Source organism: Chelonia mydas, chromosome 2 (genome assembly GCF_015237465.2).
Source record: "Chelonia mydas isolate rCheMyd1 chromosome 2, rCheMyd1.pri.v2, whole genome shotgun sequence".
Taxonomy (NCBI): domain Eukaryota; kingdom Metazoa; phylum Chordata; order Testudines; family Cheloniidae; genus Chelonia; species Chelonia mydas.
The window spans coordinates 224,487,111-224,508,567 of record NC_057850.1 but is presented as its reverse complement, the minus strand read 5'-3'; the positions used below and the strand labels follow the sequence as shown (position 1 = coordinate 224,508,567).

Below are 21,457 nucleotides of genomic sequence, written 5' to 3'. Positions count from 1 at the left end.
TACTTGATAGAAGGTGATCTACAACCAGAAGGACAAGAATCTCTTTAATGAAAACTTATATTCTATAGAAATCGAAGTCTCACGCCCCCCATACTTGCCACTGATGAGTGGCTGAATTGATTTATCAAGCCTTTTTTGCAGCACTTCTAATGCTCTGGTAGCTCAGCATAATGCTTCAAAAACTGCACAACAATGGCTGGGAGGTTTTGTTTTTTTACTTTCATAAAGGGACCAATCTTTGCTGTTTCCACAAACAAAGCTCCCACTCACTCCAGTGGGTGTTTCACCTGAGCAAGGAGGACTGCAACATGATCCCAAAGCATCAGATCTTGCTCCTAACTAAGTCAATGCATGTTCATGCTTCAGTGTAAGCAGGAACAAATCCTAAGACGAAACTTCACACCAAGCAACTGGGGCACACTTGCAAGGCCTGCTCACTTAGACTTTCCTTGGAATAGCCTGCTACTAGGTGTATATTTTTATTCTGTACAACATTTGTCATGCTGCATGATACAATCTGAAGTAGATAAAATACCTTATCAAGGCTGTCTGGCAAAATAAGTGGACAAAACTCATTTGCAGCAAGCTTTGATACAAACCTACTTCAAGTGAAGCGGCTTAGGAAAACAGAAATATAAACTACCACAAATTCTTCATTCCATACCACCTTCATCAACTATTTGCCTGTCTTTCAGCATCCTGTTAAATAACTGCACACTTTTAAAATGCTAATAGCCTTTTCTCCTTTCATTATTCATACACTTTATAAATAAGACTTGTGTCCTTAATCTCTGAGGTTGAAAAGCAAAACACAAATAATTCACATCCATAACTATATTGTATTTTACATAACTGAATGGCTGTTTAATTCTAGATACCAAGGTCAGCAAATGAAGAACTTTTTGAAAAGCCATGATCACAGAGTTGTCATTATGCTTTTTACACTTCAGCTATTCCATAAAGCTTCCAAATGGCTCCTGCAGCTGACATGACTGTCAGAGTGAATGTAGCAGTGAGGGGATGATGAGACCCAAAATGTTCACTAACCATGATGAGAGGCTCAAAGACTTTTTTTTTTTTTTAAACTCCTAGTTGTGTCAGTCTCATCCCTGTTTGGGGGACCAGCAGGGTTTTATAGCTACATTTACATACTCGCCCCTTGGCCTCTGCATGCAGTGACATTTCTTTCTGATGACATACAAGGAGCAAATATGAATTTAATTATGGTTTCTATCGGCCACTTTAAACCAAAGATAATTAGAACTTCAGATAAGAGTATGGAAATAATGGTAGGAACTCTGAGAAACATATGCTTGCTCTGTCAGCCCTTGGGCCCTTCTTTCCTAGCTTTCTTTATTAAAGTTAAATGGGGTAGTGATGTGTTGCTGCTAATGGGAGCTGCTGAGGTTCATAGTGATGAACAATATTACTTTAGGATGATACTGTAAATTACAATGCCAAAAGCATCCCCCTTGTCTTTCCTCAGCAAATAAATTCCCAAAAGAACAAGTCCTATATTCTGAATCATATAAGGTCAAACTTTTTTTGAATACATTTTGAGCACGGCCGTATATCAAAGGCCAAAGAAACAAGGCTCTTTACCTTTGGAGTTTATTACACCAGCTGCAGTTGAAGCCAATCTGGGCAGTGACACAGGAACCACAGCTGTTAAACTGGAGACAGGCTGGGAGATGGATAAATAAATAAAAATTAATATACCTATTAATCTTATAGACAATTCTTACTACATGTACAAAGCAAGAATAAATCCTCTCCAAAAATATATTTAAGCGATCACTGGGCTCTCAGATGTGCAGCATGACATATAAAAGATAGCCTGTTAGCATGTACTGTACAGATATATGCAGAGAAGGTAATTTTGATCTTCAGGATTTAATTTGTTTTCCATTTGTAAATTTAATCCCATTTCCAAAAACCTCCTTTCACTCAAGTTGCTAATTTTTTATTTTACTGTTAAGTATTAAGTTATTTCTTTAAATCTCTTTCCTTTTCATTCTTACATTTCTGGGTATAGCTAACATTTAGGCATATGCTGATAAGAAGACTGGCAGGAAAGTGTGTAAGAACTATAACTGGATTAGGAAAAAAGGGTGATAGCTACTTTCAGTGTATCATAGTGGTACAGCTGGCCATTTAAATGCTAAGATTTCTAAACAATGTAGGTTTACCTTGAGCAAAGAAGGTGGATGAATTGCAAAACTTGTTTGTATGTTCATTTAAGTTGGGCTGCACTGCACACATAAGTTTTTGTGTTTGACTCACAATCTTGTAATTTACTCCCTTTCTTCATGAAGCAAACAATGGATATATAGACACTCATTGGAAAATCATTTAGTGCAGTTATCACTCAAGATCTTCTGGCAGTTATGACAAAACTCTGATCTGTTAACTTACTTGAGTCAGCTATATAAAGTTTTCAAACCCTCAGATTCTAGGAAAATATTTTGGAATGCTGCATTTTCCAACTATTTTGGACCTGTCCATATTAAATTTTACTTACTAGGTAGAGGTATCATCTCAACAGCTGACAGATTGGTAATCTTTGACATTTGTAGCTCCACCCTGTGGTATTCATAAATCGTTCTTCTACGGACATCTATCAGGGAGGAAAACAGGGAGGAGATATTTTCATATCTTATTGTTTTGCAAGCTGCATCCTGTGAAAAACCAATGGGTTTACCAGTTGCTTGCTATACTACACACACACACACACACACACAGAGCACATTTCCCCCATGACGCAATTTTAATTTAACAGCTCTAGAGTGGGAGATTCATTTGAGAAACCATCAGAGACTTTCACCAATAAAGGACTATGAAAATGCTGAATGAGCTCTCAGCCATCTCATTAACTCATTTAGGCAGAACTTCTAAAGCTGATACTCAAATTCATTTTAGACTATATTTCAGATATTTACTCCCAGAAGATGTTTCCCAAGCTAGATGGCTTACAGAAACATACTGTCGGAATGCCATTTGTTCTCAAAATGTGCAAACAAAAATGGTTTAATCACTTAATTTATTTGTTAGCTGGAAGCTACTTCACATCTTAATACTGCAGCCTTTGCTCAAAAGTATTGGATTAGAACGTTTTTAATATTAAAAAAATAAAAAATGTTAAAGGAGCTAAGAAAAGTGTTACTAAAAAGGCAGCTGCATGTGAAATCACTCCGTAAACTGAAATCAGGTATGTTTCTCACAGCAGAAGATTCTCTGCAAAGTTATAAGTGTACTGTTTAGACAGGCTTTGAACACACAAGCCCAAAGCAACAGAAGGGAAATGTAAAAAGAAAAATCAGTTGATTGTTAGTTTCCTATTCACTGTTGTATTATTTATTCTAGTCATCTTCAATATTCCAGATATTAAGTGTATGGCTGCAAAGCAGACCAGAACATTTGCAAATTAGAAGGACAGACTATACTACTGGTCTTACATTATAATGATTGACCATTTCCGTAGGCCTTGGATTCAAGGTTAATTTTTTGTCAGAGGCCTGATCAAGCTTCCATTTAAATCACTGCAAACACTCTCACTTCAGTACGATTAGGACAGAAGAGAAATGAGCAGATTCAGACATTGGATTAATGGATTCCCTTGGTCAATTTTGTCAGCTGAGCTGATGGGAGGAGAAAATAATACAGAGAACCACAAACCTATGCTTAGGCAGGCTTGTGTTGCCAATTCTGCACCATGCAAATGGGGCACAGCCATATGTGTGAGGGACATGTTTTTATCAGCCATTCTGCTTTGGACTTTAAGAGTATTGTTGCATCCCCAAATGTTGTTAGGAAATCATATAGCAACTGTGACAAAAAGAAAGTATTTTCCCCAGCTTCTTCTGGTCAGAAGGTCGTGGCCACTTCTTTCAGATTCAAAAAGTTTTTACTTATATATTTATTATACACTGAAATAAACACATTAACAGCAATAAATATGAATTCCTACAAGATGTGCTAGAGTGCACTCGGAGATACACCTAGCTACTGTGCTTGAAGAGCACAGTTTGGCCTGAGTACGTGAGCTTTGCTAGGCCAAGTACACGTGCTGCCACCAACAGCAAGCGAAAGCTGTCAAAGCAACCAGCAAGCAACCTGCTTGAAGGAGCAGTGAAGACAGCCCTAAGAAGGGTTGGGCTGGGATGTCATGTGAAGTCCTGCCCTGCCCTGGCAAGGTTCTTTGTGAAGCGACTCCACTGAGCAGCCTCTCTGTTCTCCTCCTTGAACAAGCTCTTTTAGGCATGAATAGGCAGAATCTTGCTTGCAGACAATAATACTTCTACCTAACTCTCCATAAGGCTTAAGGTGCCATTGCCAATTAACTCAACTTGTTATTCATTTGAGGCTGACTTCTGCTATCATTGAACCACTCCTGGTGGAGGATCTCTGTTTTTATCTTGGATGCAGTGATAGCTTTTTAAGTTGGTACACTTATATATTTTTACCACAGAGCCATTCTGATTGGATAGTAGGCAGATCCTGGCAAGGTAAGACATCTGCTGTGGATGTTCTGATACCTGCCAGACTTCCAAAGGTACAGGCTAGGAAACCCTGCCAAGATGAAGCTAATCTGGGCTTGGTTTGGGTAGATCTGCCAGTAGTGAAGGATATATTCCCCCAGAATGTTTTGTCCAAGAGAAGCACCTGCCAAATCAAAGCAATCATGGAATGTGTTTGAAATGAATTCCTACTGATGCCTGAAGCTTTCATTTGTTTTTTTGTTTTGTTTTGGTTTTTTTAAATCTGGCTCCTGTCTGTCAAAAAAAAAAAGAAAAAAAAAAGGCAAATGGATACATAGATATAAATGATGGCACTGGAAATGAATCCGGCAGCATCCTGTCATTAGTAGAGGTGAACAGTGCAGGTTGGTTAGCCATAATCTTATTATTTCTGAGTCTGTCACAATAAATGCCCAAGGGGGACATGTATGAAACCAGGTATTCAGGCTTTCCAAAATCCCCATGAAACAGTCTGTCACACACCCATCCTGCAGATAATTACTAAAAATACTAATATTATGTAAGATGATGTCTGATATAAAAGCTTGCTTTATAATCATGCAGAATGCAGCATGACTGCTAATCCTAGTAAGCGATACATTTTCAGATGGATGGAGGCTTGACCCTTCCTTTTGGAGAAACAATTGGTATCCACAGAACATAATGTGAGCTTCCACACTGTGGTGACACGTGGTGTAAGAAAGCCTAGCATAGGTAGAATCTGAGTACTTGCACTCTTAACGACTTGATTTGCACCTGTAAGCAGGTAGCTGGAAGTACAAGCACTCAGATTTACAAACAAGTATAAATACAAAGTCCTGCCCCCCCCCCCCCCCCAAGTTTGCAGTCTAAGGCCTCACTTCACCCAGGTAGTTAGGCGGATGATTAACTGGAAACATGAATAGTCCCTTTGAAGTCAACGGGACTACTCATAGACTAAGTTAAGCACAGGCTTTACAGTGCAAGCTCTTGAGACAGGGACTTTGTATTTATACTTGTTTGTAAAGCATCTATCGTGCTTTGGGCATGACAAAAAATGTAATACCACATGTCACAATAGCTTAGGTAACCTCGGTGTGTACTAGAAATAAATTTCTGTTAATAGTATTTCCTGGAGCATGTGTATGAAAATGTTTCACTTTTCTTTCAGTCTTTTTTTGTCTCCCATGAATCTTTTTTTTAATTTGAAAAAGATCAATAATGTATAATTCTTCAGTAACAGGTTCTACCTTGTGGGCAACTGTTGCATTTACAACGTAGTTCAAATGGTACACATGTAATATCTTTGAATACAAAAACAAAGGCAGATTTCCGGCATAAAAGAACCAAAGAGAAAACTAGCCTCTTGAGGTAACTACACACCTCAGCCCTGTTGCTAGCCTCTAAAAAGATAACACGCTGTCACAAGGCCAATTGTCCTTTCAAGAGATTAAGCAATGCATCTGTAAATTATAGATGTCTAAGATACTGGTCTGAGAGCACATTTTTCTCTACAGGATTATCACAGTGGTTTAAATGAAATAATGACATATAAACATTACTTGAATCAGAAGTGCCAGAGTTTTCTACATTAGCCACAGAATGCAGGAGGCTCTGCAGATGGTGCAGTAACACAAGAGCAGAAGAGACTTCTACAACATATCAAAAGGGTTAGTACTTGTACTGAACTATTCTGAATCCATATGTTTGACAGATGTAAACCCTGATTAGGTTTCTTCTATTAAATCCATTTCAGTTAAATCTTCTAATTTTATCTTCACAAATGACAAGGCTTTGTCACTTAAAGACCCCCAGGGATTCAACACCAGCCCTAGAATCAGCAAGAACGACGAACAAAAATAGCTTACCTAGTAAAGAGAGTTTTTATGTATTTGTGAATCTAAGGGGTGGGAAAAAAAATGGCCTGTTTACAAATGAGTATGACAGCTCAGTACAAAATAAACAAGCTATGAAGGATATTCAGCTTATACTACCAGCAATTTATGAATCAAATAAAAGTTACAGAAGAGAGTGGGGCAAATCTCAGTACAATGTGACCTTTAAATCCAGCAACTAGTACTATATGTGAGCAACTGAGATCTTCATGCCATAGGAGCAAGTATGAATTCTGGGTTGATCATGCTGCTAGTCCCATATGACTGGCAGCCAACTCCTACAAAATGCAAAGGAGTCAGAATGGCCCGAAGATTATTTTCAAAGTAATATTCACCCTCCACACTTCATGCACTTTCCATCTTCAAAGGTCTGTAAACTACTAACACTAACTAATGAATCTACAAACAAGAATCTACTGTTCGACACTAGGGAAGTGCTGCTTCCTAATAACACACGATTATGCATGTGTGTCTAAAGTTGTGTCTACACTGCCCCACAGCTTGGACTACAGGGATGTGAATAGCAGAGTGCACCAAAGGGCTGTGCTATAACTCCCCCATGTGGATGCATTAGGTGCGAATGAAAAGGTTCCTTGTTAGCATTAATGTAATCCTGTTTGAAGAGGACTACGTTAACACAAATGAGGAGCTGTTTAGTTCATGCCCTCAGTATCTACACAGGGCAGTTACAGTGCAGCACTTTCGTGCACACTGCTCTTCACACCCCATAATCTGAACTGCAAGGCAGTGTAGACAAGCCCTAAACCTCCAACCGAGATGTGGGTCCTTCTTTGTACAACAGTCATTTTTAACATTCTTTAAAGTTACTCAAAACACTGAAAAGTCACCAGCAGTTGGAGGAATTTGAACCTCAGTTCAACAAAAGTTATAAGATCATGGTGAGAAAGGGTGGCAGTTGAGGACACATAGATGAGATAACCTGTCAATGAGTGAGCCAATGAATTAAGCACCAAATAATTGTTTTGTGAGTAATGTAGAAAAGCCATCCAGCAACAGACACAGTTGAGTGTTTGCCACGTGTAGTTTAGCTGGTTGGGGAAAACACTCAATAGGACAGGTTTCAGAGTAGCAGTCGTGTTAGTCTGTATCCGCAAAAAGAAAAGGAGTACTTGTGGCACCTTAGAGACTAACAAATTTATTTGAGCTTAAGCTTTCATGAGCTACAGCTCACTTCATCGGATGCATTCGATGAAGTGAGCTGTAGCTCACGAAAGCTTATGCTCAAATAAATTTGTTAGTCTCTAAGGTGCCACAAGTACTCCTTTTCTTTTTACTATATATTGAGTGGCACTAATTGCACTGAAACTGGAATGTTGTTAATTGATTACTAAACTTCCATTTTTATTTGCATACCCAGTGTTGTAGAGTAATTTCAGTGTTTTTAAACCTTGGGTTGTCTCATCCCACACTTCCTAAAATAGCTGAACCTGCCTTAACAGAGCCCAGTGTGAAACATCACTGGGACAAAGTCCAGCCATTTATGTGCCTTCATTATAGGAGTATCCCAACCATTGTTTCCAATAAAAAGACCAGCATGGAGTAGCAACCCACTGTGAAGTTGTAGGAAAAATTGAGAATTCACATCATTTTACACTGCACTTATGGACCATGATTCTCAGTGCAGTGTGAACTCAGCAAGCAGGACACTTGCTCGGTGTTTTAGAGTTGAACACAGTGTCAGGTTGAAGACAATATTTCTTCATTATTTTCTACATGAGCAATTTTAAAACAATTACTTTAAAAAGGTATTGAAAAAGGAGTGTCCTGGAAAAGAGAGAGAGAAAAGGGACTTAGGAGCAGAGATGATAGGCCAAGGTGTAGAAATAAAGCTTGAGAGTAGGAAAAGGGAATGCAGTAGAGAGAGAAGAAGATTGAGAATGGCCTGGGAGTAGAAAGAAAGGGCTGGTCTGACAGAGAAGAAAAAAGAATAAGGAACAGTGAAGAGAGGGTGGCAACAGAGGGGCAAGGAGCTGGTAATTGATATAGCAGGGATGATGAAGAAAGAAAAGGAAAAGACCTGCTGAGAGCAGCTGTAGAATTAGCCATACTATCAGAACTACTGCCAGTCACAGCAATACCTAACCTGAAGACAGGTATTAAGACTTATAGTGTGCTTTCTTGCAAGACAGAAAAGTTAATTTAAAGAACATTCAGCCTGTCTGTAGACAGAACAGAGACATCCTGTACCCGCATTAGCCAACTCCTACCTGACTTTCACTGCCAGACTCATCCCTCTTATGGTGGCACATCCCTCTTATAGTGTCCTGGATATGTACTCATACCTCACACAAACTCAGGTACATCTGGAATGTAGCAGTTGTTCTGCACTAGCAACGCTGCACAGTATTTAGGCTAGGAAAATATTCAACCAACAGGAACAATAAAATAAAATAAAATAAAATAAAATAAAATAAAAAGGGGTCTACCAAAATTCCACATCCCACTCACTCTCCCATCCCCCAAAAGCCCCCAAACTGCTTTACAATAGCAATGGGGCAAATCCTAGGAAACATCCCAGGTAAATGAATGCAGTAGACAGAGAACAAAGAGTTGCTACTGCCAAGCCTTTGGGGGTGGAAGAAGAGACACTTACATTAATATCAGACAAAATGGTCGCTTTCCAGAATCACATGCATATCTAGACCTTTGCGTGTTTATCAGAACTGAATTCCAAGCTTGACCCATCACTAAATGTACCACTTTTCATGTTTTGTTTGATGAGAAACCAATGAGTGAATTAAATCCAAACAACTCTGATGCCCATTTCCTCTGTTGAGGTTTCCTTTAGACAATGAGACTCTGAATGGATTGTACATAGCTTTATCCCACCATTAACAGGAAAACTGTAACTAGTGAATGATATATCCTTCCAACGATGATTGCCATCAATTGAGATAAACTGTCTAAACGCTGGCAAAGAGTCCTGTGGCACCTTATCGATTAACAGACGTATTGGAGCATAAGCTTTCATGGGTGAATACCCACTTTGTCGGATGCATGTTTGGCCGATGTACATAGCAAAGGGGCATTGCTGGCACATGATGGCGTATATTACATTAGTGGACGTGCAGGTGAATGAACCTTGACTTTATCCTCATGCACAATTATTTCAAATTTGGTGACAATATATACCTCCAGAACAGTGGCACTGCTATGGGCACCCACATGGCCCCACAATATGCCAACATTTTTATGGCTGACCTGGAACAATGCTTCCTCAGCTCTCGTCCACTCATGGCCCTTCTCTACCTATGCTACATTGATGACATCTTCATCATCTGGACCCATGGGAAGGAAACCCTGGAAGAATTCCACCACGATTTCAACAGCTTCCACCCCACCATCAACCTCAGCCTGGACCCATCCACACGGGAGGTCCACTTCCTAGACACCACGGTGCAAATAAGTGATGGTCACGTTAACACCACCCTATACCGAAAACCCAGCGACCGCTATGCCTACCTTCATGCCTCCAGTTTCCATCCCGGACACACCACACCATCCATTGTCTACAGCCAAGCGCGGAGGCATTTGCTCCAACCCCTCAGACAAAGCCCAACACCTACAAGATCTTCACCAAGCATACTCAGAACTACGATACCCGCATGAGGAAATAAGGAAACAGATCAACAGAGCCAGACGTGTACCCAGAAGCCTCCTGCTGCAAGACAAGCCCAAGAAAGAAACCAACAGAACTCCACTGGCCATCACAGACAGTCCTCAGCTAAAACCCCTCCAACACATCATCAGTGATATACATCGTCAGTGATCTGCAACCCATCCTGGATAACGATCCCTCACTTTCACAGGCCTTGGGAGGCAGGCCAGTCCTTGCCCACAGACAACCCGCCAACCTGAAGCATATTCTCACCAGCAACTACACACCACACCATAGTAACTCTAACCAATCCATGCCACAAACCTCAATGCCAACTCTGCCCACATATCTACACCAGCGACACCATCACAGGACCTAACCAGATCAGCCACACCATCACCGGTTCATTCACCTGCACATCCACCAATGTAATATATGCCATCATGTGCCAGCAATGCCCCTCTGCTATGTACATTGGCCAAACTGGACAGTCCCTACATAAAAGGATAAATGGACACAAATCAGATATTAGGAATGGCAATATACAAAAACCTGTAGGAGAACACTTCAACCTTCCTGGACACACAATAGCAGATTTAAAGGTAGCCATCCTGCAGCAAAAAAACTTCAGGACCAGACTTCAAAGAGAAACTGCTGAGCTTCAGTTCATTTGCAAATTTGACACCATCAGCACAGGATTAAACAAAGACTGGGAATGGCTAGCCAACTACAAAAGCAGTTTCTCCTCCATGGGTGTTCACACCTCAACTGCTAAAACAGGGCCTCATCCTCCCTGATTGAACTAACCTCGTTATCCCTAGCCTGATTCTTGCTTGCATATTTATACCTGCCTCTGGAAATTTCCACTACATGCATCCGACAAAGTGGGTATTCACCCACGAAAGTTTATGCTCCAATACGTCTGTTAGTTTATAAGGTGCCACAGGACTCTTTGCCACTTTTACAGATCCAGACTAACATGGCTACCCCTCTAATACTTGTCTAAATACTAAGACTAAGACTTCTCTGTGAAGAAAAAAAAATCCTTCAGTTTTGTTCCCAATTCTTATAAACAAACCTTTTCCAGTCTTGGTTAAATGCTTTTTAGAGGAAATAACCAACCATAACAAAAATGAAATGCCTCCAAACCAGATTTTCAGGGAAGCATGTTTATCCATCAACATTAAGCAGTTTTGCCTGACTTTGGAATACATGTGTTGTTTAATGAATATTTACAAAATATATTTTCTTTTTTGGCCAATGTTTGAAAGATCCAGCTGTTAGCTCTAAATTTTCTTCCATAAAAAGCAGGGTGATATCCTGAAGTTGTAGACCCTGATTTGCAGAGGCGCTGAGTTCCCATAATTCCAGTTAAAGTCAGTGGGAAATAAAGATGTTCAACACCTCTGGAAAACAGACTTATTAAGCCTTTTAACTAGTTCAAAATTGTTGAGGTAAATAGAGGACAACAGCTTTAATGTCAGTCCCTGCTGGAATACTGAAGTCATGAACATATGGCTATAATCATTTAAAAAATATTATCCCATTGAAACTCTGAAAATACTTTTGGTTTTAATTTTTTGGGGGGCTGGTAGAAGAAAAACAACGAAAAAAAGCCCCAGATAAACCAGATGTGGTTCTATAAGACATCCAGCGTAGAGAAATCAGTACAGTGATTCACAAAATTTATCACTATACCACTATGTCTCCAATTTTCCCAACTGAATTGCCGATTGTGCTGTTTTTTTGTTTTAAATACAAAAGCTTATTATCTGTCTGTGCCTAATAATAGCTAACATACCATGGCTACATTTTGTACTGAACAATAGTGACACAAGTTGAAAAGATCAAATGTAAATCAGCTGCTGCCTACCATTTAGAAGCCACCAAAGAATAAACTCTCTTGTGTAACAGAAGACGAACTGACCCAAATGAAGAATTTTGGAAATAAGCCTAAGAAATTTCACTTTTGGCATTTTGAATTTGCATCCACTGATGCTAGAACATCTGGAAAAGTTTTGATTATATGTCCGATAAAGGTCCTGGTAAAGTGAGGTTCACCTCAGATTTCTCACACCCATTAGCCTGTACTATAGAGGGAAATGCCAGAAATGCCATATATAGAGAAAGTGAATCCTTCTGACAAAGACTAACGAGGATTATAGGTACACAAAAGGTCAAACACCTAGTTGTGTATTTAAAGAGAGCTCTGCTCAGTCAAGAGAAGTTCAACTGGCTGAACAATGTAAAAACACACTGCAGATATTATGTGCTACATCTCTACTGCTCTGTGAAAGGAAAATGCTTGTTCCTTACAGTGAGAAAGCACTCGGTTACTGTACACTTGTGTAAATCTAGAGAATGTTATTTACCTCATTATAATTATACTGGATTTATACTGTTATGCCTGAGAACAGATTCTGGACAGTTACACTAGTATACATTCAATTCAAAGCCAAAGGCTTCATTTTACTGGAACAAGCATTTATTGTAGACAATGCAAGGAACCTCACTTGCAATCTATCCAAATTCTAATTCATTTACCCTCTGTAGTATACCAAAGTAGGTTTGAAGTGTTGAAATAGATTCCAAACCCATCTCTGGATGATGTTCTGTTTCCAAGTCACTAATGGGACTGATCTGCCATGAGTGTATACTAGCTATCTATGCTGGGAGTTCACTTCAAGTAGCATTGAACTTAATTTTCATTATCATTCTACAGGAAATATGCCCTTGTCCCATTGCCATAAATGGAAGTGGCACCAAGTGAGCAGGTTGAAAAAACAGCTTTTCAAGCATCAAGAGAAAAAGCAACAGTACAAGAAGACTGAGGGCATTTCCCCAACTTTGCAATATGAAGTCAACCAGTTATTGAGCACGACTTGGAGGGTGCTGAACATTTAACATATAAATCAACACAAATGAACTGTAAGCTCTTTTCTAATAGGGTTATAAAGGAGTCCCTATGTGAAATTCATATTCCATTTTACAGTTTTCCATCCTGTCTAGCCAGTTGATGCAAAGTCCTAGCTAAAATATTAGACAAGAACCCATAAAACAGCTATAGGAACTCTGTGCCTTCTACAGGGACAACGTAAGCAGCAATTTATATTCTTTCTGTGTCCTAAAGAACCAATAAATAAACTAAAACTACTATTATTTTATTTCACTTTTGCAGTAATTGACTGGAACCCTGGTTGATTTAACACCTCTGAAAGACAAGAATGCAAGAACATGCATACTTAAAGAGCAGCTGACATTGGCTCTCTACAGGCCAACACTATTTAACAGTTCTGTCAGGATACAATTATATTGCTGGCACATACGAATATAAACTTGTTCTGTTGAAAGCACTATTTGACTCCAGGAAAGCCAACTGCAAATTGCCCATTCCCTTGAATACCACTACCTCCCTCAAGAACTTCAAGCTAGTAAGCAACAGAGTTACCAAGAATTTCCACCCTTCACAAAACAGTACTCTCCTATAAGTGAAGAAATCAAAGTAGCACAACCTAAAGAGTACAGTAGGTAGTGTAGAAAGGAAACTATCAAAATAGCTGATACAATTCCACTGCTTAGAGCCTCTCACCAATTTCCAGATTGCTTATCTACCATTTACCAGAGATGACAAAATGAACAGAATAAGCTTAAAATTACACTCTATAATATGTGAGCTGGTAAATTAGTGTCACTTCATAAAATCAAGGGAAAAAAACAACAAACAACCCCTCCCCGCAAACCACTCATATAGCTGAAAAGTGTCAGGTCAGACTTACTCCTGCTGGTGCAGGGATAGAAAAGGCATTTGTAAGGGTTGAATGCAGCTTTAATTTCCATGGTAGCCCAGCCTGCAGGCTGCTTTGGGGATGGGCTGAATCAGGTCAGCTCACATCAAGTTTGGCTATGCCACACCCCTGCCAGCATTATCCACTTTGGAGACTGCTTATACAGTCCCAAAGCACTAGGAACAGTCTTGGGCAGCTTGTTTCACTGCAGCTTTTTTCCAAGCATATCCTGCTGCCAAGGGCCTTCCCTAAGGTGTAATGGGTAAATCTGGCCCAAAGTATGTATGTAAAGACACACACCTAGAAAATGAAGTGTGCATTGGAATCCTTAATGGTGCAACTGAAGTCGAGCTATGATCAAGGTATACGAACACCAAGTGATAACAAAATAAGGAGTGATGACTAGTCTCAATTTTAAGTAAGGTGAGTATTTTAAGGCTTTGATAACACCTTTAACCTCAGAGAAAATAAAAATGCAAATTGCAGTGTAACTGAAAAGATTTATGCAAACACAAAATACTAGTTAATTTCTGTGTCTTCTCTCCCTCTCACTGAAAGGAAGGTATGTGGTCTGACATTCACAGTGTGGAATGTGTTTTGAAAAAAAAAATCCAACTTTGAAAGCATGATTTTATCTTTCACCTGGGCACAAGGGCATTCTATGCACAATTTATTTGTTCCCATTTATTAATAAAGAAACATATTGCAGCAACTAAGGTGGAGTATCCTATATGGATTACAGAATTGTGTTGGTTGATTTATTTTACTTTGTCTGACTCTTTAATTATTTTATTTTAGTTAGGTCATCAGTTCAAGAGAAATAACAAAACAGAAAGCCACAGTGGGATCTGTAAATCATATAAAATTGCATTTGAATTAACAAACTGAAATTAGCTAAGTGATTTGTTGTTCAGTTAAATCCACTTCCATGCAAAATTTGCTTCCCCACTTCCACACTAGTTCACATCATACAGAATTTTTATTACATACTGGGAATTTGCTGGATCCTATGCACCACCACAAATGCATCTGACAGTCCCACTTTCACTGGGTGATTGGCTGAACTTATCTGTGTCACTGCGACAGGAATCTGGAAGAGAAAATAGATTGATGTGCATTAAATATTAATTTTTTACATCAAGAAATTCAAGTCTAAAAATAACAGTACTGCCAGAATAAGCACATAGTGTGAGTTTAACAGTTATAAAATAGAAGTTTAAACATATTATAAGAAGGATGCACCATGCTTAAAATAAGTTTTAATACAGACTGAAACTGTAGATTTTAATTTTATCCTACTTCGATTTACAGCCTATTTAACAATATTCACATAATCACCTCTTTTTTAAAGCAAAACAAAACACTTCTTTCCTTCCTTTTGTGTTCAGCTAGACTGGACAATGACAATTGTTACAATACTGTTTGAGTCTGCAGCCAAATAGACGGGAACGATACTGCCCTGGAAAAGTATTAGCTTCCATGTTCATTTTAATGGGACGGTTAACTTGATGGCTTAATTATCTGAACTTAATATCTACTATTAAATATTGATCAGCATAGCAAAGTCATCCAGCTGACATATGTATCCTCCTTAGGAATCTTTATATCCTGGCATTCGATTTACTTTTTGGTGCAGCTGTTCCTGGAATATTTTATATAGTTCTTTCTCCACAGTTTGGGAAAAATACAGAAAAACATAAGACTATATTCAGGTTAGTACAAGCATTGGAGGACAAGACATATGAAAAGAGTCTGAAGGAACCATATTTTCATAGTCTCCAAAATATAACATTCAAAGGGGATATAATAACAGCCTAGAAAACTCCTTCAAAGTGAAAGTATAAATGAAAGAAGGGAATTAATCACAGCCTCAGAAGACTGTAGGACAAAGGAGGAAAAGCTTTGGCTGCATATGAAAGAAATATTCTTAAACTGGAGGAAAAGAGACCATAAAAGGCACCATCCATTTAGCTATTCAAGACCAGGATAAATAAGACATTGGTGGGGGATGATGTACTGAATAAGTTCTGTAAGATACAGAGGGGTCACACTAGATGAGCTAAGTAACCAGAGTTTCATGGTCACAAAAACTACAGGTTCAGTTCAAGCTGTGTGTGTGTGTGTGTGTGTGTGTAACTATCTAACTGTGCCCACAAAACTGGTAGCCTGAGATATAAATGATATCAAGTGTGCCCATAAAATAAAAATTGTGAATGTCTCATTTTGTGTCTAATAGTGATATTGGGTATTAAAATAGGAGATTGGAGCCCTGTAATATGGAAAACACAAATAGAGCCGTCTGCACAAAGATTTGGAGCAGAAATATCTTCACAGATTTGGCAAATTCCCTGCAGATTTCAGCTTTTGTGTGCTTATTCTAATGAGATGTTAAGCATGGAATCAATCTCTAATACATAGCAAGGGCCAACAACCCAAGATCCTAAAGTTCAGAACCAATAAACTGGATCAGAAATCTAATTTAATGTTTTCCAATAATGCTTTCATATCGAGTCTGTCACAGGGTAGCACCGTAGAAATCGGGGAGACCCATCATGGAACCTCGCAAGTTACTGCAGTTCAAGAAGGAGCAAGGACGATAGGGTTCTCAGGAGGTGTATGCTTTTGTTGTGGGGGGGCAGGGGTAAGGACATTAAAAGGTACAGCCCCACTAAGAATGTAAACTGTAAGAATGTAGATTGACACTGAAGATTTGGGTGCCCCAGTCAGAGGTGCACAAAAGGGGGCGGGAAGGAATGCAATGGCACTGCCTCCCCAATAATTGTCAGGGTCACAGAACTTCTCCGGCCCCAGGGCCAAGGGGCAGCGAAGAGTGAGCTGCTCTGGGGGCCAGGGTGGGGGGAGAGCTAGTTCCTATCAGGGTCAGGACCGGGGTTGGGGCTGGGGCGGGAGGGGGTTGGGGCAGGGAAGAGCGAACTCCAAAAGGGGTCAGATTTAAATTTCTGCACATGCCCCTGCCCCAGGTAGTGGTGTGACTACTGGGAGGTTTGGACCAGGAGGGGTAGGAGGGGGCCTGAGTATTTCAGGTGTGCGAAAATGGGACACATCAGGTGGTTCTGCCCTTTGAAGAGTAAACTTGGGAAAGATGGTGTCTGTGGAGGTGGAGAGCCTTAAGAGTGAGGGAAATAATTTCCCAGGTGGGGGCACTAACGCAGAGGAGGGTAGTGGGGAATGGAAGCTGGTGGCAGAGGTAAAACACTGTTTAGGGCCTTGGTCCGATCAGTGTGCAACAGGGTCCCAGGCAGGGATTCAAAGGAACAGTGCCTATGAGAAGGGTACAATGGAGGCTGCAGTTATGGCAGTATTGTTTAGGGCTATCATAGGAATTAGGGCTGTCAATTAATGGCTGTTAACTGAAGCAATTAACTCAAAACAAATTAACTCGCTTTTAAAAATTAATCACAATTAATCACACTTTTAATCACGCTCCTAAACAATAATAGAATACCAACTGATATTAATTATAAATATTGTTGGATGTTTTTCAACTTTTTCAAAAATATTGATTTCAATTATAATGCAGAATACAAAGTGTACAATACTCACTTAAGTACAGGAGTGCAATTTCTTTATTGTGCAAGTGCAAGTTACAAATGTAAAGCTTGTTACAAAAATAATGCATTAATTAAATTTGTGACTGAACTCCTTGGGGGAGAATTGTATGTTTCCTGCTCTGTGGTTTTTCTCACATTCTGCCATATATTTCATGTTATGGCAGTCTCATATGCTGACCCAGTACATGTTTGATTTAAGAACAATTTCACCGCAGATTTGACAAAACACAAAGAAAGGTGCCAACGTGAGATTTCTAAAGATAGCTACAGCACTCGCCCTAAGGTTTAAGAATCTGAAGTGCCTTCTAAAATCTGAGAGGGATGAGGTGTGGAGAATGCTTTCAGAAGTCTTAAAAGAGCAACACTCTGATGCAGAAACTACAGTTCCTGAACCATGAAAAAAAGAAAATCAGCCTTCTGCTGGTGGCATCTGACTCAGTTGATGAAAATGAACATGTGTCAGTCCTCACTGCTTTGCATTGTTATTGAGCAGAACCTGTCATAAGCATGAAAGCATGTCCTCTGGAATGGTGGCCGAAGCATGAAGGGGCATGCAAATGTTTAGAATATCTGGCACATAAATACCTTGCAAAGCTAGCTATAACAGTGGCATGTGAACACTTGTTCTCACTTTCAGTTGACATTGTAAATAAGAAGCGGGCAGCATTATCTCCCGTAAATCAGAAGAGCTCGCGAAGAGCTTGCCAGCACACAGGAGGTGCTGGATCTTATTGCTGTGTGGGGAGAAGAGTCTGTGCAGGCAGAGCTCTGATCCAGCAGAAGAAACGCTGACATCTATGCCAAGATCGTGCAGGGAAAGGGGAAAAGGGCTACACCAGGGACATGCAGCAGTGCTGCGTGAAAATAAAGGAGCTTTGGCAAGCGTACCAGAAGACAAGGCAAAAGAAGACAAAGTCGCTCTGGTTCTGCCCCACAGACATGCCGCTTTTATGAGGAGCTGCATGCGATTTTCAGCAGAGACCCCACCACTACCCCAAAACACTCCATGGATACCTCCCAGGAGCCCTGGGAGAACTTGAGCAACAACGAGGAGGAAGAAGAAGAGAATGTGGGGCAGGCAAGCAGAGGATCCATTTTCCCCGACAGCCAAGATATATTTTTAAGCCTGGAGCCCATCCCTTCACAGGACCAGTTGGCAGAGGAGCATGATGCTGGGGAAGGCACCACTGTGGGATAGCTACCCACAGTTCAGTGTTCCGTGTGTCGATGCAAGCCCTGCTAGTGAGGATGCACTCTGTCGACACAACGAGCATAGTGTGGACATGCAAGACTGACTTGCTTAAATCAGAGGCTCAATGTCGACTTACATAAAGTCGACTTAACTTTGTAGTATAGACATGGCCTATGAGATGAGCCAGCTGAAAGGAGAGTTGGAGCAGCTACAGGAAAAAATACTAATAAGGGTCAGAGAAGAAGATGCGATTTATATTGATTGTGCCTGGTGAGACAGAGTATGTGTCCTTGGCCCCACTGCACAGGACTGAGAAGGACTGGGATTAAGGGTTTGTTCCTGTGGGATGTGGGAAACCCTCTGTGCTGTCAATGAATGTATCTGTCCTGGGAAGTGGTTTTTGGAATGCTTGGGTTACGTGAAATGAATGTTTGGGTTGGAGAGGGAAAATCTGGGGTCCAGTTTCAGAAGTGGGAGCCCCGGAGTATTATAAGGAATGTTTTGTGAGGCCAGGAATGGGGAAGGAGTGATTGGGACAAGCTCTGACTGGAGAGCAGCCACAGAGGAATGGAGCTAGCTCAAATAGTGGGGTCCTGGAGTAAGGGGGTGGTCAGAGCTAATACTAGCCCATTGGGGTCCCTAATCAGGAATATCCTCCCCCCAAGACTAAAACAGGCAAGTTTTTACAATAAAAAGTGAATAGGAGGCCCCCTTGAGCTGATTGGTGTCCTAAGCAATTGCTTAGTTTGATTATGCCTAGCACCAGCTCTGGGGCAGGTGTTCCAGAAGGAGCAGGGAGCTGGCTGAGAAGTATGAACTGAGGAACTGCCTGGGTTTGGTTTGCTTATGTTTGAAAAATAAAGAGGTTTGAAGGAGGCTGGGCAAGGCAGTGTATGTTTTGAAGCTGAGGAGAAACCCTGTCCTATGACTGATTGCTTTTAAACAGAAGGCTTTGAATGAGGTTTTAGGATTAGGAAGGGCATTCTCCAAGGAAATGAAGTTAAATACAGTAAGTCAGTTAGGCCAACTCTTCAAAGTGGAATATAGCCTATGTCAAATGATTAATGTTACAAAACAATGGTCCAGTTGAAGTAGACTGGTAATTCATATAATATAATTAACCAAAGAAAAACATCCTCTTCATTAAATATACATATGCACACAATATATTTTTCTTGTGAGGGAGAGTCAGACCTATGTTACAGGGCAGGCTATTTCAGTCTTTTTGTAATTTATTTCTATCAATAACATCTTATATAGATTAAGCATCTTCTGAGCAAAATACCAGCTAATAATAGGCTCTCTCACTATTATGCCTTGTTAGTAAAATCCAGCAGACAAACCCATTAGATTTCCAATAAATGATGACTGAGAACATTGAGAACTGTAGTCATATATAGGTGGTATAAACACCTTCAATTTCCCTGCTTCCCCCCTTGGGAGGGTAGGGAAGGTACTGTGTATATAATACTAGCTGAAAACTGTGTCAGCTAGTGGCTTTGAGCTGTGAGAATGGTTGCTGAAAGGTGGCAGGAGCACTGTGGGACTACACTTGAAGGGCAAATTTTAAAAAAAACAAATCCTAAAAGCCTATTTTAGCTTCCACCATGGCCAACACAAAACTCTCTCTTCTACAAGTGGCCAGTTTGGGAATAAGCTTTCCAATACCAATGTCCTCCCTAGGATGTCAGTATGCCATGATGACCTATGCAGACAATACTGGAAAAGGAGAGATCTAGATTCTCGAGAGCACTGTATTAGTTGCAAAAAGCCATTGACAGTATTAAAGTGAGCAGTATTTTCCATTCGACAGTTCTGAAGTCCCTGTTTGGGTTCATCTTTCTCGGAGGCCAGACCAGTGAAATAGATTCTTTGCCCCCCCCCAGAAAGTTACACAATGCTCTGAACTTATTCTGAAGAAGGCGCTGAGAAGGATATAATTATCATATTCCCCCAATCTAATTCCATGTCAAATATAAAACCCAGAGTATGGTCTAGAATAATAATTAGTAATACCTAATATTTTATATAGTACCTTTCATCTTCAAACCTCTGTATAGACATTAGCGCATTAATCTGTCCACTGAACTGCATAAAACATCATCACTGAAGAAGGAATTATTAATAATTGTGTATTTTATTATATTTGAGGAGTATATGCATCACTCCCACCCCTAATATTGTTTTAAAGAGAAGCTGAATTTTCACTTTAAACTTTGGAATATATTCTATTTCAAGCCATTCTGGCCTACAGTAACTCATCGCTTAACACTGTAGTTATGTTCCTGAAAAATGCTACTTTAATCGAAATGATGTTAAGAGAATCCAGTTTCCCCATAAGAATTAATGTAAATGGGGGGGTTAGGTTCCAGGAAATTTTTTTTCGCCAGACAAAAGACTATATATATATACACACACACACGCACACAGTATAAGTTGTAAACAATTTAATACTGTACAATGATGATTGTGAAGCTTGGTTGAGGTGGTGGTGTCAGAGGGTGGGAAAAAGCAGGGAATGCCTTACTGCTAAATGATGAACTTGCACTTGGCTGAGCCCTCAAGGGTTAAAACATTGTTGTTAATGTATCCTCACACTCTATAAGACAGCATGAATGGAGGGAGGGGAGACAGAGTGGCAGAGAGAGACCGAGACACACACCTTGTGTGTGAGAGAGAGACGTGCATTGCCCCTTTCAGTACGCTGACCCCACTCTAAGTACACTGCCTTTTAAAGAAGATAAGCAAGTTGAGACAGCAGCTGATGCTGCTTCGGTCCTGAGCCCTGTCCTGTTTGTTGTCTCCCCCTCTCCCACTCTGTGGATGGGGTGAAGGAGGGGGGCGGGAAGGGGGATACCCTGACATTAGCACCCCTTTCCCCCTCACCCATCCCCCACA

General features: G+C 40.2%; 1 protein-coding gene across 1 annotated transcript in view; it reads right to left on the bottom strand.

The window, feature by feature from the left end:
* The window catches only part of PLXDC2 (plexin domain containing 2), a 393,218-nt gene that overhangs the window by 69,029 nt on the left and 302,732 nt on the right, over window positions 1-21,457 (bottom strand). The window contains exons 7-9 of the mRNA XM_037890821.2: window positions 14,786-14,885; window positions 2,522-2,617; window positions 1,603-1,684 (exon numbers count right to left, since the gene is read on the bottom strand). Coding sequence (XP_037746749.1) covers window positions 1,603-1,684; window positions 2,522-2,617; window positions 14,786-14,885 — 278 coding nt within the window. The remainder of the gene's footprint in view (window positions 1-1,602; window positions 1,685-2,521; window positions 2,618-14,785; window positions 14,886-21,457) is intronic.